We start from the raw sequence: 20,396 nt of genomic DNA, 5'->3' as shown, positions 1-20,396 counted from the left end.
TATGTGCTCCATCTCACCCATTTATGATCACCAGCTGAAAAGGCTTTAAGGTGGTAGTGAAAAATTTACCTGGGAGAACTTTGCTCACCAGGAATGTTCAGCTGCACACCCAGTGCAGAGCTGTACTTGACGAGAACTCGGGAGCTGTCATACTGTGTCATTTCAGGGAAAGCAGAGAATGTTTCCAAACTGTGCACATAATTTAACAATGGCACCATTATTATGTGTTGAAGAGAACTAGTAAATGATAGTCTCTTCCATATCATCTGTTTGCTAGAAAGTAGTTTGGGTCAAGGTAATTATAACTGGTACCCCAGAACACACAGTTTCTCTGCCTAAGAATGTCTCTGGCCTATAAATAGGCTCTAATCAGTGATCTGCTTGTGATTTGGCTGCATGTAGACAGTCTGAACAAGAATCCCAGAAATCCAAAGACATATCTGGAGGACAATCCTGGCAGTGCCATCAAACACCCTGGATAGGTTCTATGCCACAGTCATCACACTTGAAGCCCACATGTTGCCAAAGCCACTTTCAGCTTGCATCTGCTGAAGTTTCTGCTTTTTGACTTTTTAAACTGTATTAGTTCTTTATATTCAGGTCAATTCCTATACATAATAGGAATATTTTCCTCATCTGATGCCTCCTCAACAGTGGTATTCATGTGGCTATGAACACAGGTTTGGTCATCATCTTCATCCGTCTACACTGGAGGTTCGTGGGATGACATGAAAGTGAAGGGTTTAAAGAGATGCTTATTAAGGGGATGCTGTCGTCTACTTGTTGAAGACTTTTTGGAGTATGTATATAAGTTTACTGTTCTGCCTGGGACTGGAATGCCAGCTTTTATCAGCTCTATGAAATACTTCTGCACTATACTGGCAATCAGTTTTGCTGTCCTATTGCCCAATTCATCTGCTATCTTTTGCCAGCATTGAAATTCTACTTGTTCAGGAGAGTATTTCAAGAATAGCTGCTCAAGCTAAGCATTTCAGGTTTAGCAGTATCACACAGGCATCGTCTTATCATCTGAGGATCGCTATTTGAGTCTTCTGGACCATCATTCAAAGGTAACATAGAGTATGAAAGGTACTCCCCATCCATCTTAAGATCTACAGGCCTTGTATGTTAGTCAACACTTACTTCTTTTTAAAACTGTTGAAACAGGTTCTGTTTGCCTTCTCTCACAATTTTGTATAGGATACCTTTCTATGTTATCTTTTCTGAAGAACAAAGTCATTTTTTCCTACAGCTCACCCATGATTCTCAAGTACTTTGCTGTTTTAAGCCACTGGTCCTTACATTACCATTTCCTTTCTGAATTTGCACAAACTCTGGTCTCTTCTTTGATGATCTTGATCTTGAGAATGAGAAGAGATTTCTTTGGGATGAACAATGCTACGATTCCTTAAAGTTCTACCGCAAAAAAGATTTATCCAGGCCCTTTAATCCCACTGCTGATTTTGTAACACGAGATGATTGGGGAAGTAGCCATACTATGGCAAGTCCCTATAATCAGTCATCATGATTCACTTATTGGGAAAACTGTACAACCAATGATCTATCATTGTGGAAATATCTCTTTTCCTTATATCCCAAAGAATTGGAGCTATCCTCTAGAATAGAGCTTAAGCATCAGGGTTTCAGATGCTCAGCTGCAGCCGTGGGTATATTAGAACTTCCTAAATTCCTTTCTTTAAAAATTTTTTTTTCTTTAATTCCTTTCTTTTTGCAAGTGTTTCACTAAATATTTGATTCCTAAGAGTCTGTATCTATCTGTCATCACTGTAAATGTCTATGTTACATTGAGACTTCAGGTATTAATTATTTATATGGGTGTACTAGCACAAATTAATATCTTTCGAGTGGAGCTGGGCGCCGCAGACCAGTAGAGGAGGCGCCGCTGCAGTGGCCACTCTCCGGACTCCCCAGCCACTTGCTAGGTTGGCCACCGTCGCAGAAGCTGAATGGCGGCACCGGGGCGTTTCCCGGGCGTCCCACCTCCACTCCTGCTACTTTCCCACGACTGTCTTTTTGATTGAGGATGCAAGATGCAGCAGTTTGTCTGTCACTTGGGACGAAATGTTCCAACATTCCATAGGACACAGGACCCTTAAAAAAGTTATCTGAAGTGGTAGGTTACTGTACCTTTATGGAGTTCACATTCCATCCTCTAGAATGTGTGTTTCTTGCAATTGTCTCCAACATATAGCAGGACTTGCTTTTCCTATGTAATCAGCAAGATATTGATCATTAGTGATTAATGCGATATCCAGATTGTTTTAGTCGGTTCTGCTTTTGTAAAACAGAGAGCAGGGGTGTTTATTTGCTTTAGGTAAAGCTATAAATTACTAGGATAAAACCCACTTGATCATGTTGTATGTGCCAGTTTGTCTAGAAAAGCCATGTTTTAATCTGGTCCATTTGGTGGAGGCAGCCATTTCTTTTCATCCCTATCAAGTACTGTAGGTTAAAAATTTGATTAGATAATGGGTAATTGGAGCTGAAGGGATACAGACTGTGCAACAGGACTAGATACAAAAACTCAAAAATGGACAGCACAATAATACCTAATTGTAAAGTAATCATGTTAAAACACTGAATGAAGCTGCATCTGAGCTATAGGTTTTTTTTGTTGCTGTTGTTGTTTTGTCTGTCTGTTTGTTTGTCTTTTTTTTCTTTTTCCTTTTCTTTTTTTTACTATTATTATTATTTTTATTTTTTTCTCTATATTAACATTCTATATCTTTTTCTGTTGTTTTGCTAGTTCTTTTCCTAAATCGATGCAAATGTACTAAGAAATGATGATCATGCATCTATGTGACGATGTTAAGAATTACTGATTGCATATGTAGAATGGAATGATTTCTAAATGTTGGGTTAATTTCTTTTTTTTTCTTTAATTAATAAAAAAAAATTTGATTAGATGATCTCCACAGAGGTATTGCATGCCTAATTGTGGGTATTAACCTTTGGTTACAGGGAGATGTGACTGCATTCATTCCAGGTGAGTCTTGATTAGTTTACTGGACTCCTTTAAAAAAGGAAACATTTTGGAGAGAGTAACAGAGCCAGGAAAGGAGAGAGCCTGGAGAATCACAAGAGCCCACACAGCCAAAGAGTTCTGGAGATGAGGAAAGAACACACTCCTGGGGAAGCTTCATGAAACAAGACGCTTGGAGAGGAAGCTAGCAGATGTAGCCATATTTGCCATGTGCTTTTCCAATTGAGAGAGAAACCCTGACCTTCTTTGGCCTTTCTTGAGTGAAGGTAACCTCTTATTGGTGTCTTAAATTGGATATTTCTATATACTTGCTTTGATTGGGACATTCGCACTGCCTTAGATCTGTAAACTTGCAACTTAATGAATTTCTCCTTACAAATACTGTTCTGTTTCTGGTATATCACATTCTGGCAGCTTTCAAACTAGGACAGAGTATAATTCTTTTAATGTGCTGTTGGCTTTGATTTGCTAGTAATTTTTGAGGATTTATTTATACATGTATATTCATAAGAGAAATTGGTATGTAACTTTCTTTTCTTCTAGTATCTTTACCTGGCTTTCGTGTTAGAGGAATGCTAGCCTCATAGAATGAGTTAGGGGTATTTTGGTTTCAGTTTTTTGAAAGCATTTGAGAAGAATTGGTATTAATTTTTCTTGGAATATTTCACAGAATTCACATATTTAGCCATTGGGCCTTATGATTTCATTTATTGGGAAGTTTTTGATGACTGATTCAAACTCATAACTTGTAATTGGTCTACTGAGATCTATTTCTTCTTGAGTCAGGGTAGGTTGTTCTTGTGCTTTTAGGAGTTTGTCCATTATATCTAGGTTGTCTAATTTATTAGCGTACACTTGTTCACAGTATCCTCTCATGATCCATTTTATTTCCTTGGGGTCAGTAGTAATGAACCTTCTCATGTCTGATTTTATTTATTTATGTCCTCTCTCTCTCTCGTACCTTGTCAGTCAAGCTAAAGGTTTGTTAATTTTATTAATCTTTTCAAATAATTAACTTTTGGTTTTCTTTATGCTCTGTATTTTTAAAAATTCCATATTTCATTTATTACAGTTCTAATCTTTATTACTTCTTTCTTTATGCTTTCTTTGGATTCATTTACTGTTCTTTTTCCAGTTCTTCCTTGTGTGCAATTAGGTATTTGATTTTAGTCCCTTTTTGTTTTTTACATAAATTCTTAGGCCTACAAATTTCCCTCTCAGTATTGACTTTTCTGCATCCAATAAATTTTGACATCTTCTGTTCTCATTTATATTCATCTCAAAATATTTACTGATTTCCACTGTAATTTCTTCATTGATTCACTGAATGTTTAAAAGCGTGTTATTTAACTTCCATATATTTGAGGATTTTCTAATTTTCTGTCTGTTGTTGATTTCCAGCTTCATTCTGTTGTGGTCAAGAAAGATCCTTTGTATAATCTTAATCTATTTAAATTCATTGTGACTTGTTTTTGACCCAATGTGTGGTCTACCCTGGAGAATGATCCATGAGCACTTGAGAAGAATGTATAACCTACCCTTCTGGGCAAGAAATGTTTGTACAGGTGGTAGGACTGTAAGAGGGGAGTGAGAAATAACTGCTAATAAGTCCATGGTTTCTTATGGAGTGATGACAATATTCCATAACTAGGTAGTGGTTATGCTTACACAAATTTGAGAATATGATTTGGGAATGATTTGTACACTTTGTAAGCATGACTTATGGTAAATAAACTGTATATCAATAACAATACTATCTATGGATGAAAAAAATTAAACTAAATATATATATATATTATTTTATTTTGCCAAAGAATCACAGAGAAAGATAAATCAGTAGATAATGAAGATATTTAATATGGAGAATAGGTGGAAATGAGTAGAAACTTTAGAATTGAAACTAATTATACCTCTGAGTTTCCTCTCTGCATAAATCCCATATTCACAGACATTTTAAAGTTTCATATTTAAATAACTATGAATAATTTAAAAATCAATTAAGATGTTGAAAATCCAAAATTCAATACCAACAATACCAATAAACTTAACTGTATCACAGCCACCTTGAAAGAAACAGGGGAAATGACTAAGAAAATACCCAGGGAAAACATTATATTCACATATATACTTAGGCTTTTGGGTAAAAAAAGAATATACAAATATTGTAATATTGTACACTAGTTATTAAATTTACCTTTAACAAATGTATGAGTTAGCAATTTTGAAATGCTTTACTAAAATTTAACAAATAAGTATCAATATTGTAAATACAATGAGCAGTTACTCTTATAAACTCTTTCTTGATAATAAAAAGCCAGGTTTCTTACAAATAATAAAAGGAAGGGGGAGTAGACTAAACAAAGTGGTATTGATTTGGAATGAAGTTATCATCCTTCACTCATAAGTTTTAATATATCTATACACAGGAACACATATAGAAATTGATAGAGCTCATACCCCAATATTAATATACATATATTTCTACCTCTGTTTGCAGAGATCCTAGAAACAAAACTACTCCAATACCAATTGTTATACCTCATGCTCAGATCTTGGTCTCTAAATACAATTTTCTAGGTAAAGAAACCGGGGGAACTTGAAGAAATGACTGAATTCAGATCAAGGATTTTACTGGAATAACCTACGTTGCCAGAAAATAAGGAAGTCAAGAAGTTAGAAGGCGGGGGTGCACGGGTAATTCAGAGGTAGAATTCTCACCTGCCATGCAGGATACCTGGGTTTGATTCCTGGTCCATGCGCTTCCCAAAAACAAACAACCAAGCAAAACAAACAAAGGAAAAAACAACAAAATTTCAACAAATGGTGCTGTCATAATGGGATAGTCATATGGAAAATGAATGAAATGTGACTGCTGCCATACAGAATACAAAAAAAAAAAAAGAAGTTCGAAGGCACTCTGAAAGGACATAAACCATACTGAAGAGGGCCACAGTGCCTAAATGTGAAATTTCGAGCAATAATAAAAATAGTGATGGAGCAGGCCACAGTGGTTCAGCAGGTAAAGTTCTTGCCTGCCATTCCTGAGACCTGGGTTCATTTCCTGGTGCCTATCTATGTAAAAAAAAAAAAGGAAAAAAAAATAGTGATGGTAATGCATTATTACTAATAATATAAAATAATTATCCATGAATCCATACCTATATTTTTAAATGAATGAAGGATAGATAGAGAGAGGACAAACAGGAGAGAAAGGCAAGTTTCCCTTACACTGTTTAATACATGCAGAAGAAATGATGAGAAACATCATCATTTGACAAACATCTGAGATTAATAATTATTTCAGGTTTGAATTATGAATGGATGCTAAAATTAGTGAGAACAAGGAGAATATAAGAAACAGCCTATATATATAGCCCCCAAAATAATTTAAATTACAAAGGTAAAAATAAAAATTTTACAGTGGAGAAGCCTAATTTACCATAACCAAGGGATAAAAGTTATTCTCAGTGATGAAACATATATAAACAAAGAAAGGCACAATATCACTTCTCAGATTTTCTTGCCAAAAATGCATAAGATGAATTATGAGTACGCTTAAGACAAATCAAAACTGAGGAATATTTTGTAAAATAATAAATGTTACAAAAAAGATTGAGTGTCACACAAGACAGAGAAGACTGAGAAACTGTTCTAAATTAGGGAAAATTTTAAGGGCATCACAACTGAATAATATATGTGATCTTGGATTGCCTAATGGATCAAAAATAGCGGGTGGGAGACCACCATAGGAACAATGGTGATATTGGAATTAGGCGTTATTAAGAAGCACTAATTTTCTGAGTTTGATATCAGTACTGTGGTTACAGAAGAAATCTAAGGAAAGAGCACAGAGGAATTCTATATACCATTCACACAAAACTTTTGTAAATAAAAAGTTAAGAATAAATTTAAAACACAAATTAGACAGGGTATTATATTGGTGACATACTGACAGCAAAAATCTTTAAACTTCATAATTACCTGCTGTCTGTATTATTGTTGTAGTTATTTTTGTTATTATACTTTATTAAATATTACTTACAATAATAACCATTTTGTTCTTGTTATTAAAAGAATACACCCAATTCAGCAATTATTTCTTTTCCACTCAGAGGGTATACAATTCTAAATATATAAAGTAAGAACAGCATTGCAGAAATAAAGGAATTATAACTTGTACCCTGAAGACATTTACTGTTTTCTTGAGACAGAGTTAATTCACAAATGTTTCTAGGAACATATTTTATTATCAATAATATACATCTATTTTTTCTCATGATAAGCTTCACTGATAAGTAAAGCAATGGCTAAACACTTTCATCTAAAATTCCTGGACCAGGTACTTCCCAAAAAACAAACAAACAAGCATAAACAAACAGAAACCAAACAAAAATTCAACAAATGATGCTGCAATAACGGGATACTCACATGGAAAAATAATGAAATGTGACCCTGCCATACAGCATACGAAAAAGAAAAAAGAAAAAGAAAAGTAAAGGTAACTTATTAAACGAAAACTCAAATTTCCTTTAAAATGTTAAGAAAGAAGCAGGATAAGAAAGCAGAAAAGAAATACATTATAAATAAACACAATGACCCTACTTCTGAAACTACATGCACAGGACATCTCATGTCTAATTAAAACTTTCTCCTACTCAGGGTCTTTCTAAGGGCAAGTTTAACATCTTTGTTCCTCAAGCTGTAGACTAAAGGGTTCATCATTGGAACCACATTGGTGTAAAAGACAGAAGAGATTTTTCCGTCATTAATAGATCTTGCAGAAGATGGTTGGAAATATGCAAATGCACTTGATCCAAAGAACAGAGAAACAGCCATTATGTGGGCACTGCAGTTGCCGAAGCCTTTTGACCTGCCCTCAGTGGAGTTCATTTGGAGGATGCTGGAGAGAATGAAACCATAAGAGGTAAAGATGATGAGGCTGGGCACGAGGATATTGATGCTCCCTACAATGAAGACCACCAGCTCATTGACATAGGTGCTCGTGCAGGAGAGCTGGAGCACAGGGAGGATGTCACAGAAATAATTGTTGATGGTGTTGGCATCACAGAAGGTCAGTCTCAGCATGCATCCAGTGTGGGCCATAGCACCAGAAAATGCCATCAGGTATGAACTAAGCATAAGGTTGCAGCACACTTTAGGGGGCATGGCAATGCTATACAAGAGTGGATTACAGATGGCCATATAGCGATCATAGGCCATTGAGGTCAGCACATAGCACTCAGAGATGGCAAAAAAGCAGACAAAGAAGAGCTGTGCCATGCACCCCTGGTAGGAGATAATATTCTTTTCTGATAAAAAGTTGATCAGCATTTTGGGTGTGAAAATGGAAGAATAACAGAGGTCTATGAAGGACAGGTTGAAGAGGAAAAAGTACATGGGGGTGTGAAGGTGGGAATTTAGCCCAATTAGAGTTATTAAGCCCAGATTTCCTTGCACAGTAATAATATACATTGCTAGAAACAGGAAGAAAAGGGGGATTTGGGAATCTGGGTGATCTGTTATACCTACAAGAATAAACTCAGTCAAAAAAGAGCCATTTCCAGGATCCATTCTGCTCTGTGGCATCTATAGGGACAAGAGGAAAGGTCTGCGTTAAGGGGAAACCCAGGTTTTCCCACAATATCTCTTCCACAGAAGTGGGTTCTACACTGGGATTATCTGATATAACCCAATATGGACCCATGGAATTTTCCTTTTCAAATATTTTGCAGTATTATAGTCACGAAATAATAAACATGTTAAAAAATAACTACACCTTACTCCACAGACTAAAGACCAGGTCTGCCATATAAAAACATCACTATTGGAAAAAACAAAGGAGAAGAGAGAAGGAAGATGGACCAGGACTGAATTCTTCTCTCTCATCTCATCATCACTTTATTCATATGAGCCCTCCCTTTAGGATAGAAAATGGATGTGACCCCTCATGCAGTTTAGACACTGTTGTGAGAACCATGAACAATGGTGTTGCTCAAAACTAAGGGTCAAGTCTAGAAGAATTCAAGAAGCTACCCCAAGTCATGGAATAAAAACTATAGTTAGAGAACTGAGAACTACCTCCCTACAGAGGGAACTTACACAGAGATATGGGAACCCTGAGGGACTTGTGTCTCTGAATGTTCTCTGCTGCCCCCTCAAACAGATTCTTCCACCTGATTCACTTGTTTGTCAAGACTGCAAAACATGGAGAGAAAGCAGCATTTCTTAATCTCTGGATTTCCATCTCAATAGAGAGGACACAATATGAATGGAATTCAGGAACTCACCCTCATTAGCCAGAAAACCTCCAAACTTCCTGATCACTGTATTTACCTTTGTGGATTTTGAAGTGCAATTTTGATCTCTGACATCTTGGTTTCTTTAACTCTAAGAGGATATTGACCAGACTTTAATTTCCAATATGACCTGGAACTCATTCTGATTGATTTTAACATTGAGCACCCTCATGCAGCAAAGAAAACCAGAACATTCTTTAGTAAAGAGGCAGATTTAGTGTTGGTTTAAGGATACAGCACACTTGGTAATAAACAGATTCAAAACTTAAGTCTCTCCTCCAGGGAACAAATTCTCGGAATAACAGGGAAATAAAAGGATTTCAATTACAAGCAAAACCACCAATTAGTCCTTAGAGACTCAATTATTAGTCCTCTTGATTTACCCAAGTTTTCACTTCATTCTAGGATTGTATATCCCCCAAAGCAAAGCTAAATTAGAACTCCCATATCACTACCATCTTCATCTCTGAAGAGAATCTGTCTGTTGCCTTGTTTGATTTCATTCTTTCATCTCAATATCCAAAGGGATATTTCTGCTTGGGTTCAGTAAACAAGTCTCTAAATTCTTTATTAGAAACTTCTGAAGCATTGTGGTAAATGCCTCTCCTGGGATATGTCCAAATAAATTTCAGTGCTTTGCCTTCCTTCCATTATCTTTATTTCTAAACACCTGCTGGAAATTTCTAGCTACATCTCCTTAATGGTCCATTCATGAACACTTCAATAACCAAAGCTATCAATTTCTTCTAATCACAGTAGTTAAGAATGTGGATTCTTTAGTTAAAGGGCATGTGTTTGACTCCTCCCTCCATAATTACTAGCTCTAATACCATGGACAAATTACTTAAACTTGCTCTGCCTCACAAAGCTTGTCAGACAGTGGTGGAAATAATAACATCTCTTTCATTGGGTTGTTTTAACTCTTAATGAAAAATCAATTACTTAGAACTATTCCCAAAATGTCATAAATAGGCAATAAATGTCAGCTATCATGATTTATTTTCTCTTAGCTTCCAGTAGATGCTCCATCAAACATTCTAACCCGGAGCCTTGCCTCATATAAGTGTTATAATCAAACGGTGATATTATGACTATCTCTTTTGCCAACTCACCCCGTGGACTGTCAGTGCCATCTTGATTATTTGAAACAGTCATTAGTGCTGCTGAGTCTAGTTAGAGTAGAAAACCAGTTGTAAAAGCCCATTTTTAAGATTCTGTTTCTCAAGAACCATTCACAGGCCCAAACTGTGTTAGTCAGGGCTGTCTATAGAAACAGAACCAACAGGAGAAATCTGTAAAGATGAGATCTATAAAGGTGTCTCATGCAACTGTGAGAATGGAAAAGTCCAAAGTCCGTAGAGTTGGCTATGAAGCTGGCAGTTCCAATGAAGGGTCTGGGCAAACACCACAGGAGAAGCTCACTGGCTGAAGAAGCAGTGAAACAGTCTTCTCCCTTAAAACCCTACAATTGATTGGATTATCTTCCTGTGGGAGATGTGCCTTAGTTGATGGCAGATGTAATCAGTCACAGATGCAATCAACTGACTGATGACAATACACCAACCTTCCAGTTTATCACCCAGCCACAAAATATCCTTACTGCAACAGTCAGGCCAGTCTTGCCTGACCAGACAACTGGGCATAATCATTTGGCCAAGTTAACACCAGAACCTAACTATAAGAAGAATTTCTTTCTGTATCAAAACAAATATATGAAATAAAAATCTCTGAAATTTGCCTAGCAATAAAGAAATGCAGTTCCATAGTCTAAGTAGGTCTTTATTATATCTAAATATACGTCTTCTCATTTACACATTAATCTTTCAGCAATAATGTAGTTAGCTCCCACTATTGGACACTTTCGGTTATGGACCATTTGAACAAATTTAAAGGAAAAAATACTCTGTTTAACATACTAAATAAGGGCTCTCTAGAAAAATATAAAATATTTAAAAATCAAAGTAAGATCCTGAAACATAAATATATTTATCACAATTTTGTCTGAGTAAAATAAAGTCTAACATTTAACTGCAGAAAATATTATAAATTGTAATATTGTGGGAGAAAAACTTGCCAATTCTTTTGCTCTCTCCTTTCACTTTCCCTTTTTCTTCTGGCTGTGAGAAGCATTTGAATGCTCTGGAGGTTTTGAGAATTAGTTAAGGATCAAAGAGATACAAAGCATAAAAGGTGCTCCTCTTTGCACCCCATCTTCATTTTTCTTGCTCAGGACGGTTACAATTACTGAAAATAATAGCTTGATGCATCCCACAACCACCTCCACTATCCTTTTAAACTACCAATTTCGGGGAATGAAAAATCTTTAAGAAATGAGATAAAGGTAGTTTAAAACTCACACAAATGGTATGTGAAAGAAAATGAGAGCAGTAACATAGAACATTTTCCTACATTTAAACTATTCAGAAGTGTTTCTGTGTGTGTGTATACATATATCCTTATATATCTATATATATACAGATATATATTAAACATACCTGAATGGAATACTATGGAGTACATAAATAAACAAGCACGTTTATAATCAATTGAGTTGCAACAAAAATGCCAAACAATTCAAATGGTGTAGGGATAACTGGATATCCACATTCAAAGGAATGAATGTGATGCCCATATCACACCATAAAAATGAACTCAGAATGAATCAACGACGTAAATGCATGAGTTAGCCAAAACTTTAAAATGTTTAGAAAACAATGCTGGAGTAACATAACATTAGGTTAGTCAATGATTTTTAGATTAAACACAAGGGGGCAGTGCGATGGTAGCTCAGTGGCAAAATTCTCACCTGCGATGCTGGAGACCAGGGTTTGATTCCTGGTGCCTAATCATGCAAAAAAAAAAAAATATATATATATATATATATATATACACACACACACACACACACAAGGAACAAAAATAAAAATAGATAAATTCCACTACATTAAATTTTAAAACAAATCTACTTCAAAAGTAACAAAAAGAATGAAAAAACAAAATGCAAATGGAAGAAATTATTGCAAATCCATATCTGATAGCATCTAGTATGTCAGACTAGATAGAATTATTAAAACTCAATAATATAAAACCAAACATCCCAATTTAAAAATTGGCAAGATATCTTAATAGATACTTCTCAGGAGAAGACATACAAATGGCCAATAAACCCATGAAATATTTCAATATCATTAGTATTCAAGGAGATGCAAATTAAAATCACTATGCCATGTACCCTCAGACTCGCTAAGCTGACTGTAAAAATAAAAAAATAGGCAATAATAAGTGTTTGGCAGATGTGGAATTTGGGAGTCCTCATACACTGCTGATGAGAAAACCAACTCATACAGTCTCTTTGGAAAACAATGTAGCAATTGCTCAAAAATTTGAACATGGCATTTCCATTATGACACATCAATTCTATTATCCTATTCCTAGCTATATATCCCAGAAAAATGAAAACATATGCCCATGTAAAAAGCTATACAAGCATGTTCATAGCAAATTTATTCATAACACCAGAAGTGGAAGAACACATAATCCAAATCTGATGGAAAAGTAGATTGTGGTATACCCATAGATTGGAATATCAATTGCCAATAAAATGCAATAAGATATTGACATATACTACAACATGGATGAGTCATAAAAATCACTCTAACTGAAAGAAAATAGTCACTATAGACCTCCTATTGTATTGTATTATCTCACAATTATATGAAATATCTACAGGAGGCAAAGCTGTAGAGATTGAAAGTAGACTGGTGATTGCCTAGGCCTGGGTGGATGGAGGAATTGCAGAGTGATGACTAAAAGGAATTGTTTCTAAAGCAATGAAAAAATTATAAAATTAATTTGCAAAAGGCTACACGATCTTGGGAGTAAAATAAAACCATTTGATTGTACACATTATATAAAGGAATTGCATGGCACATGAATTTTAAAATGCAGTAACATTTGTAACAGCACCAGAAACATGAAATATTTAAGTATAAATATTATAAAATATACACATGCTGTATACATGGCAAACTGTAAAACACTAATGAAAGAACTCGGAAGACATATAAATGGAAAGGTCAACTAGGTTTATGAATTAGAAGATTAATTCTAGTTAAGATGTTCATCCTCTCTAATCTGACCACAAATTCCATGCAATTACACTAACTTCCAAGCATAGTATTTATAGAAAGCTGATTCTGAAATTACATGAAAAGCCAAATTACAGAATAGCTAAAAAAATTTGCTAAAGAATAAAACTGGAGGACTCACACCACCTGCTTGCAAACTTTACTACATGCTACAAAAATCAAGGCAATATGGTATTGGCAAAAGGAATATTGAGTCATCACCAATGAATGCATACATATGATGTGGACAAAGTGTAAAGTCAATTCAATGGAGGACACCCATGATGGAACAATAAGCTAACCATGCAAAAGAACAATTAGAATGAAAGAAGGAAAAGGAGGAGGTTACGGAGGAGGAGAGAGAGAGGAGTAAGAAGAACTTCTATCCACACTTGTCACCTTTAACAAAAATGAATCATAGAACTGAATGTAAAAAAAAATCATTAAAACTTTAAAAGTTAAATAAAGAGGGAAGCTCTGTGACAACATTAGGCAAAGATTCCTAAGTTAGAACACCAAAACACAACATACCAAAAAGCAAAATTTAAATGCTTAAACGGGATGTTATCAAAATGAAAACAAACAAACTAAAAGACAAACCACAGGATGGGAGATAATATTTGCTAATCATGTATCTGTTTTAAAAATTTGTATCCTTAGAATATAAAGAACACTTAACACTCAAGAATAAAAAAATGAAAAACCTTAAAATTAAGTGAACGAAAGATGTGAACACTTTACCAACAAAGATATGTGGATAGAAAAAAAAAAAAAAATACACGTGAAGAACTGCCCAACATCATTATTCATTAGGAAAATGCAAATTGAAACCTTGATGATATGTCATTACAAATCTATTAGAAAAAGCAAAATTCGTAAAAATAAAACTAACTATACTTAAAGCTGGTAAGAATTGGAACAACTGACATCCTCCTACATTATTAGTGGGAATGCAATATAATACAACTAATCTGCAAAATTGTCTGGCAATTTCTTATAAATCCAAATCCAAGGTATTTATCGAAGCAGATTAAGTTTTACCACATGCGAAAACTATGTACTTATTTTTACTTTGGCATAATTAATCTTCAGCTGGTTAAAGGATAAACTTTATGTCCAAAAAATGAGACATACAAAACAATAAAGAAAAATAAATTATCAATATTTGTGATAACAGGAATTAATCTAATATTCATTATGCTAAAAGAAAGAAGTCAGACTAAAAGTTTATGTTCTGTATGAAGTCATTTATACAACATTTTGGAAAACTCAAAACTATAACAACAGAAAGCAGATGTGTGGCCTTAAATGCCTGGGAGTGGGAGGAAGTTTTAACTACAATCAGCCATTAGGAATCTCTTAATTTTGGTGATGACAGCCCTAATGTACATGCTTGAAAAAAATTATTGACCTTTAAACTAAGTATGTGAATTTTACTTTCTATATATTGTACTTGAAAAAAGAAAACTGAAACACACACACAATAACCAATAAGCAATGAGATTCTATCCCACATCTACTAGAATTATTAAAAACGTTTTAAAAACTAATAAAGGTTGGCAAAGGTGTGAAAATTTTCAACTTACCTACACAATAAATTTTTGGAATGTAAAATAGTAAATCACTTTTGGGAAGCAATCTAAAAGTTTCTTTTTAAAAAAACATATACTTTACATGTATCCAACATAAACATATACATAAACATATATCCAACAATTAACTCCTCAATATTTCCCAAAGAAAATGAAAAAAAAAACTACTCCAAAATAACTTCAGACACATAATAATAATAGCTTTAATAATTATGGCCAAAATCTGAAATAATCCATTTGTTTAATGACTAGGGGATCAATAAACAAATCTTGATATATCACAAATTAAATGTTGGGTGGGTCACAGTGGTTCAGCAGGCAGAGTTCTCACCTGTCATGCTGGAGACCCGGGTTGATTTCCTGGTGCCTACCCATGTAAAAAAAAATTATAAAAATAAATAAATAAATATTATTCAACAATAGCAAAGAATGAGTTATTGAGACATGCAGATACTATATTAAGTGAAAGAAGTTAAACGCAATAGAAAACATTTGATGATTCCATGTTTATGAGATTCTAATTGGGCAAAAATGAATATATAGTGAGGATAGAAATTACATCGATGTTTACCTGAAATTAAGGTGCAAGGATTCACTTGAAAAGGGAAAGTGGAAGCTTTTTGGTGTGACAGAAGGAGTCTACATCTTGTTCTTGGATGTTGGAAATTGGATGAGTGTTTACTTAAAGAGCCATCAAGTTATATACTTAAAATTGTATATTTTACTTTGTGTAAGTTACAAAAAATAAATTCACAACCTTAAAATTTTTCCAGTTCAATATTCTGAACAATTTATTGTTCAAAAGAGCCATTGGGAAATAACTGTGAATAATTGAAGTGTTTTGGATAACACATCTCTAATCTCTAATATTGATTTGACATCACTGGGGCACCTACACCGTCACATACCACCATCAGGGGCCTAGCACTGGGCTAAAAGATTTGGGAGTTTAGTGTAGGATAAGATTCTTGTGTTTTCCACAATAAAATAATTCTCTCTTTTAATAATAATAAAAGGAAGGGGGAGTAGAATAAGCAAAGTGGTATTGATTTGGAATGAAGTTATCATCCTTCACTCATAAGTTTTAATATATCTATACACAGGAACACATATAGAAATTGATAGAGGACATATCCTTATATTAATATACATATATTTCTACCTCTGCTTGCAGAGATCCTAGAAACAAAACTACTCCAATAGCAATTGTTATACCTCATGCTCAGATCTTGGTTTCTAAATTCAATTTTCTAGGTAAGGAAACCGGGAGAACTTGAAGAAATGCCAGAAAATAAGAAAGTCAAGAAGTTAGAAGGCAGGGGTGCACGGGTAATTCAGAGGTAGAATTCTCACCTGCCATGCAGGATACCTGGGTTTGATTCCTGGTCCATGCACTTCCCAAAAACAAACAACCAAGCAAAACAAACAAAGGAAAAAACAACAAAATTTCAACAAATGTGCTGCCATAATGGGATAGTCACATGGAAAATGAATGAAATGTGACTGCTGCCATACAGAATACAAAAAAAAAAAGAAGTTCGAAGGCACACTGAAAGGACATAGGCCATATTGAAGAGGTTCACGGTGGCTAAATGTGAAATTTCCTGGGTTCATTTCCTGGTGCCTGTCTATGTAAAAAAAAGGAAAAAAATTGTGATGGTAATGCATTATTACTAATAATATAAAATAATTATCCATGAATCCATACCTATATTTTTAAGTGAATGAAAGATATATAGAGAGAGGACAAACAGGAGAGAAGGGCAAGTTTCCCTTACACTGTTTAATGCATGCAGAAGAAATGATGAGAAACATCATCATTTGACAAACATCTGAGGGTAATAATTATTTCAGGTTTGAATTATGAATGGATACTAAAATTAGTGAGAACAAGGGGAATATAAGAAATAGCCTAAATATATAGCCCCCCAAATAATTTAAATTACAAAGGTAAAAATAAAAATTTTACAGTGGAGAAGCCTAATTTACCTTAACCAAGGGATAAAAGTTATTCTCAGTGATGAAAAATATATGAACAAAGAAAGGCACAACATCACTTCTCAGATTTTCTTGCCAAAAATGCATAAGCTGCATTATGAGTACGCTTAAGACAAATCAAAACCGAGGAATAGTTTGTAAAATAATAAAATGTTACAAAAAAGATTGAGTGTCACACAAGACAGAGAAGACTGAGACACTGTTCTAAATTAGGGAAAATTTTAAGGGCATCACAACTGAATAATATATGTGATCTTGGATTGCCTAATGGATCAAAAATAGCGGGTGGGAGACCACCATAGGAGCAATGGTGATATTGGAATTAGGCATGCATATTAAGAAGCATTAATTTTCTGAGTTTGATAACAGTACTGTGGTTACAGAAGAAATCTAAGGAAAGAGCACAGAGGAATTCTATATACCATTCACGCAAAACTTTTGTAACTAAAAAGTTAAGAATAAATTTAAAACACAAATTATACAGGGTATTATATTGGTGACATACTGACAGCAAAAATTTTTAAACTTCATAATTACCTCTGTCTGTATTATTGTTGTAGTTATTTTTGTTATTATATTTTATTAAATATTACTTACAATAATACCATTTTGTTCTTGTTATTGAAAGAATACACCCAATTCAGCAATTATTTCTTTTCCACTCAGAGGGTATGCAATTCTAAATATATAGAGTAAGAAAAGCATTGCAGAAATAAAGGAATTATAACCTGTACCCTGAAGACATTTACTGTTTTCTTGAGACAGAGTTAATTCACAAATGTTTCTAGGAACATATTTTATTAGTAATAATATACACCTATTTTTTCTAATGATAAGCTTCACTGATAAGTAAAGCAATGGCTAAACACTTTCATCTAAAATTCCTGGACCAGGCACTTCCCAAAAAACAAATAAACAAGCATAAACAAACAGAAACCAAACAAAAATTCAACAAATGATGCTGCAATAACAGGATACTCACATGGAAAAATAATGAAATGTGACCCTGTCATACAGCATACAAAAAAAAACAAAAAAGAAAAAGAAAAGTAAAGGTAAATTATTAAACAAAAACTCAAATTTCCTTTAAAATGTTAAGAAAGAAGCAGGATAAGAAAGCAGAAAAGAAATACATTATAAATAAACACAGTGACCCTACTTCTGAAACTACATGCACAGGACATCTCATTTCTAATTAAAACTTTCTCCTACTCAGGGTCTTTCTAAGGGCAAGTTTAACATCTTTGTTCCTCAAGCTGTAGACTAAAGGGTTCATCATTGGAACCACATTGGTGTAAAAGACAGAAGAGATTTTTCCGTCATTAATAGATCTTGCAGAAGATGGTTGGAAATATGCAAATGCACTTGATCCAAATCAAGAGGACTAATAATTGAGTCTCTAAGGACTAATTGGTGGTTTTGCTTGTAATTGAAATCTGTTCCACTAGTTCATCACATCTGTAAATTTCCTCTCCAAAATATTTTTTTAACAAAAAATACATAAAAAAAAACAAAAAAAACTATAGCTCAGATGCAGCTTCATTCAGTGTTTTAACATAATTACATTACAATTAGGTACTATTGTGCTGTCCATTTCTGAGTTTTTGTATCCAGTCCTGTTGCACAGTCCGTATCCCTTCAGCTCTAATTACCCATTATCTTACCCTATTTCTATCTCCTGATGGTCTCTGTTACCAATGACATATTCCAAGATTATTCTCTAATGTCGGTTCACATCAGTGGGACCATACAGAATCTGTCCTTCAGTTTTTGGCTAGTCTCACTCAGCATAATGTTCTCTAGGTCCATCCATGTTGTTACATGCTTCATAAGTTTATTCTGTCTTAAAGCTGCATAATATTTCACCATATGTATATACCACAGTTTGTTTAGCCACTCGTCTGTTGATGGACATTTTGGCTGTTTCCATCTCTTTACAATTGTAAATAATGCTGCTATAAACATTGGTGTGCAAATGTCCATTTGTGTCTTTGCCCTTAAGTCCTCTGAGTAGATACCTAGCAATGGTATTGCTGGGTCGTATGGAAATTCTATATTCAGCTTTTTGAGGAACCGCCAAACTGCCTTCCACAGTGGTTGCACCATTTGACATTCCCACCAACAGTGGATAAGTGTGCCTCTTTCTCCACATCCTATCCAGCACTTGTCATTTTCTGTTTTGTTGATAATGGCCATTCTGGTGGGTGTGAGATGATATCTCATTGTGGTTTTGATTTGCATTTTGGCAATAACTTTTTAATTCACAAAACCTGATATAAAAATTGTGTTCCAGAAGGAGGTACAAATTTTCATTAATATTACAAAGATATTTTATTTGGATATCTAACGCAATAAAAATTAAATAATTGCATAGAATGAAATAAAATTAAGTATGAGAGGCATATTCTTGTGTTTTGAAAATTTTACATTAATATGGTATATGATGAAAACATTGAATTTTATATTTTACCATCAACATAACAGACATTGAAAATTTCACAAAACATATTTTAACAAATAATGCAAAATTCAATGTACTCTCCACCAAGGTCCCCAGGTTATTAAGTAAGATATTGATAGAATATTTTACTCAACAGTTTAAATTTTTTATCATAGGTATTTAGTTCAAAATAACCTAGCCCAGCAATATCAGATAATTAAGTTTTTAAATAATTTATTTAGTCCTATTTGCCCAAATCATGATAAGTGATCTGGGTATACATGCTGTATAGTTCAATTTTAGTGACAGTCTTCATTGTTGAAGAAAAATTTCTATGAGCAGAATTACTAATGTTAATATTGAGTTAATGAATATTTGTGTAGTTTCACAGGTTTTCTACTATTAAATTTTCATAGCCTTACTTGAACTTTACACAAAAATCATTTAATTTTTGTTAACAAAATATTTTGGAGAGGAAATTTACAGATGTGATGGACTAGTGGAACAGATAGTCTATATTCTTTCCCTTTGAATTTCTTCATATACTTCACATTTACTCCCTTTGATTTAATACCTAATTGTAATGTAATTACGTTAAAACACTGAATGAAGCTGCATCTGAGGTATAGTTTTTATTTTATTTTATTTTTTTATTTTTTATTTTTTATTTTTATTTTTTCTCTCTATTATTGTTTTATTTCTTTTTCTGTTGTCTATTTCTTTTTCTGAATTGATGCAAATGTACTAAGAAATGATGAATATGCATCTATGTGATGATATTAAGAATTACTGATTGTATATGTAGAAAGGAATGATTTCTAAATGTTGTGTTAGTTAATTTTTTTAATTAATTAAAAAAAAAAAGTTATTGCCAGGGGGAATTTCTGTGAGAGATGGCAGAGGAGGAAATTCCAAGATTCACTTCTACAAAATACCTAG

At 33.9% G+C, this 20,396-nt stretch overlaps 1 protein-coding gene and 1 pseudogene across 1 annotated transcript; both read right to left on the bottom strand.

Annotated features, from left to right (window-relative positions):
- Positions 1-262: 262 nt before the first annotated feature.
- Positions 263-1,240, bottom strand: LOC143644973 (ZZ-type zinc finger-containing protein 3 pseudogene; annotated as a pseudogene).
- Positions 1,241-7,642: 6,402 nt separating this feature from the next.
- LOC143643198 (olfactory receptor 8B3-like) lies at positions 7,643-8,590 on the bottom strand. Its single transcript, XM_077111957.1, has one exon. The coding sequence runs from the start codon at positions 8,588-8,590 to the stop codon at positions 7,643-7,645; it is 948 nt and encodes a 315-aa protein (XP_076968072.1).
- Between the last annotated feature and the right edge of the window lie 11,806 nt (positions 8,591-20,396).

Source organism: Tamandua tetradactyla, chromosome 8 (genome assembly GCF_023851605.1).
Source record: "Tamandua tetradactyla isolate mTamTet1 chromosome 8, mTamTet1.pri, whole genome shotgun sequence".
Taxonomy (NCBI): domain Eukaryota; kingdom Metazoa; phylum Chordata; class Mammalia; order Pilosa; family Myrmecophagidae; genus Tamandua; species Tamandua tetradactyla.
Note: the sequence above shows the minus strand (reverse complement) of the source record. Positions and strands in the feature narration are given on the sequence as shown.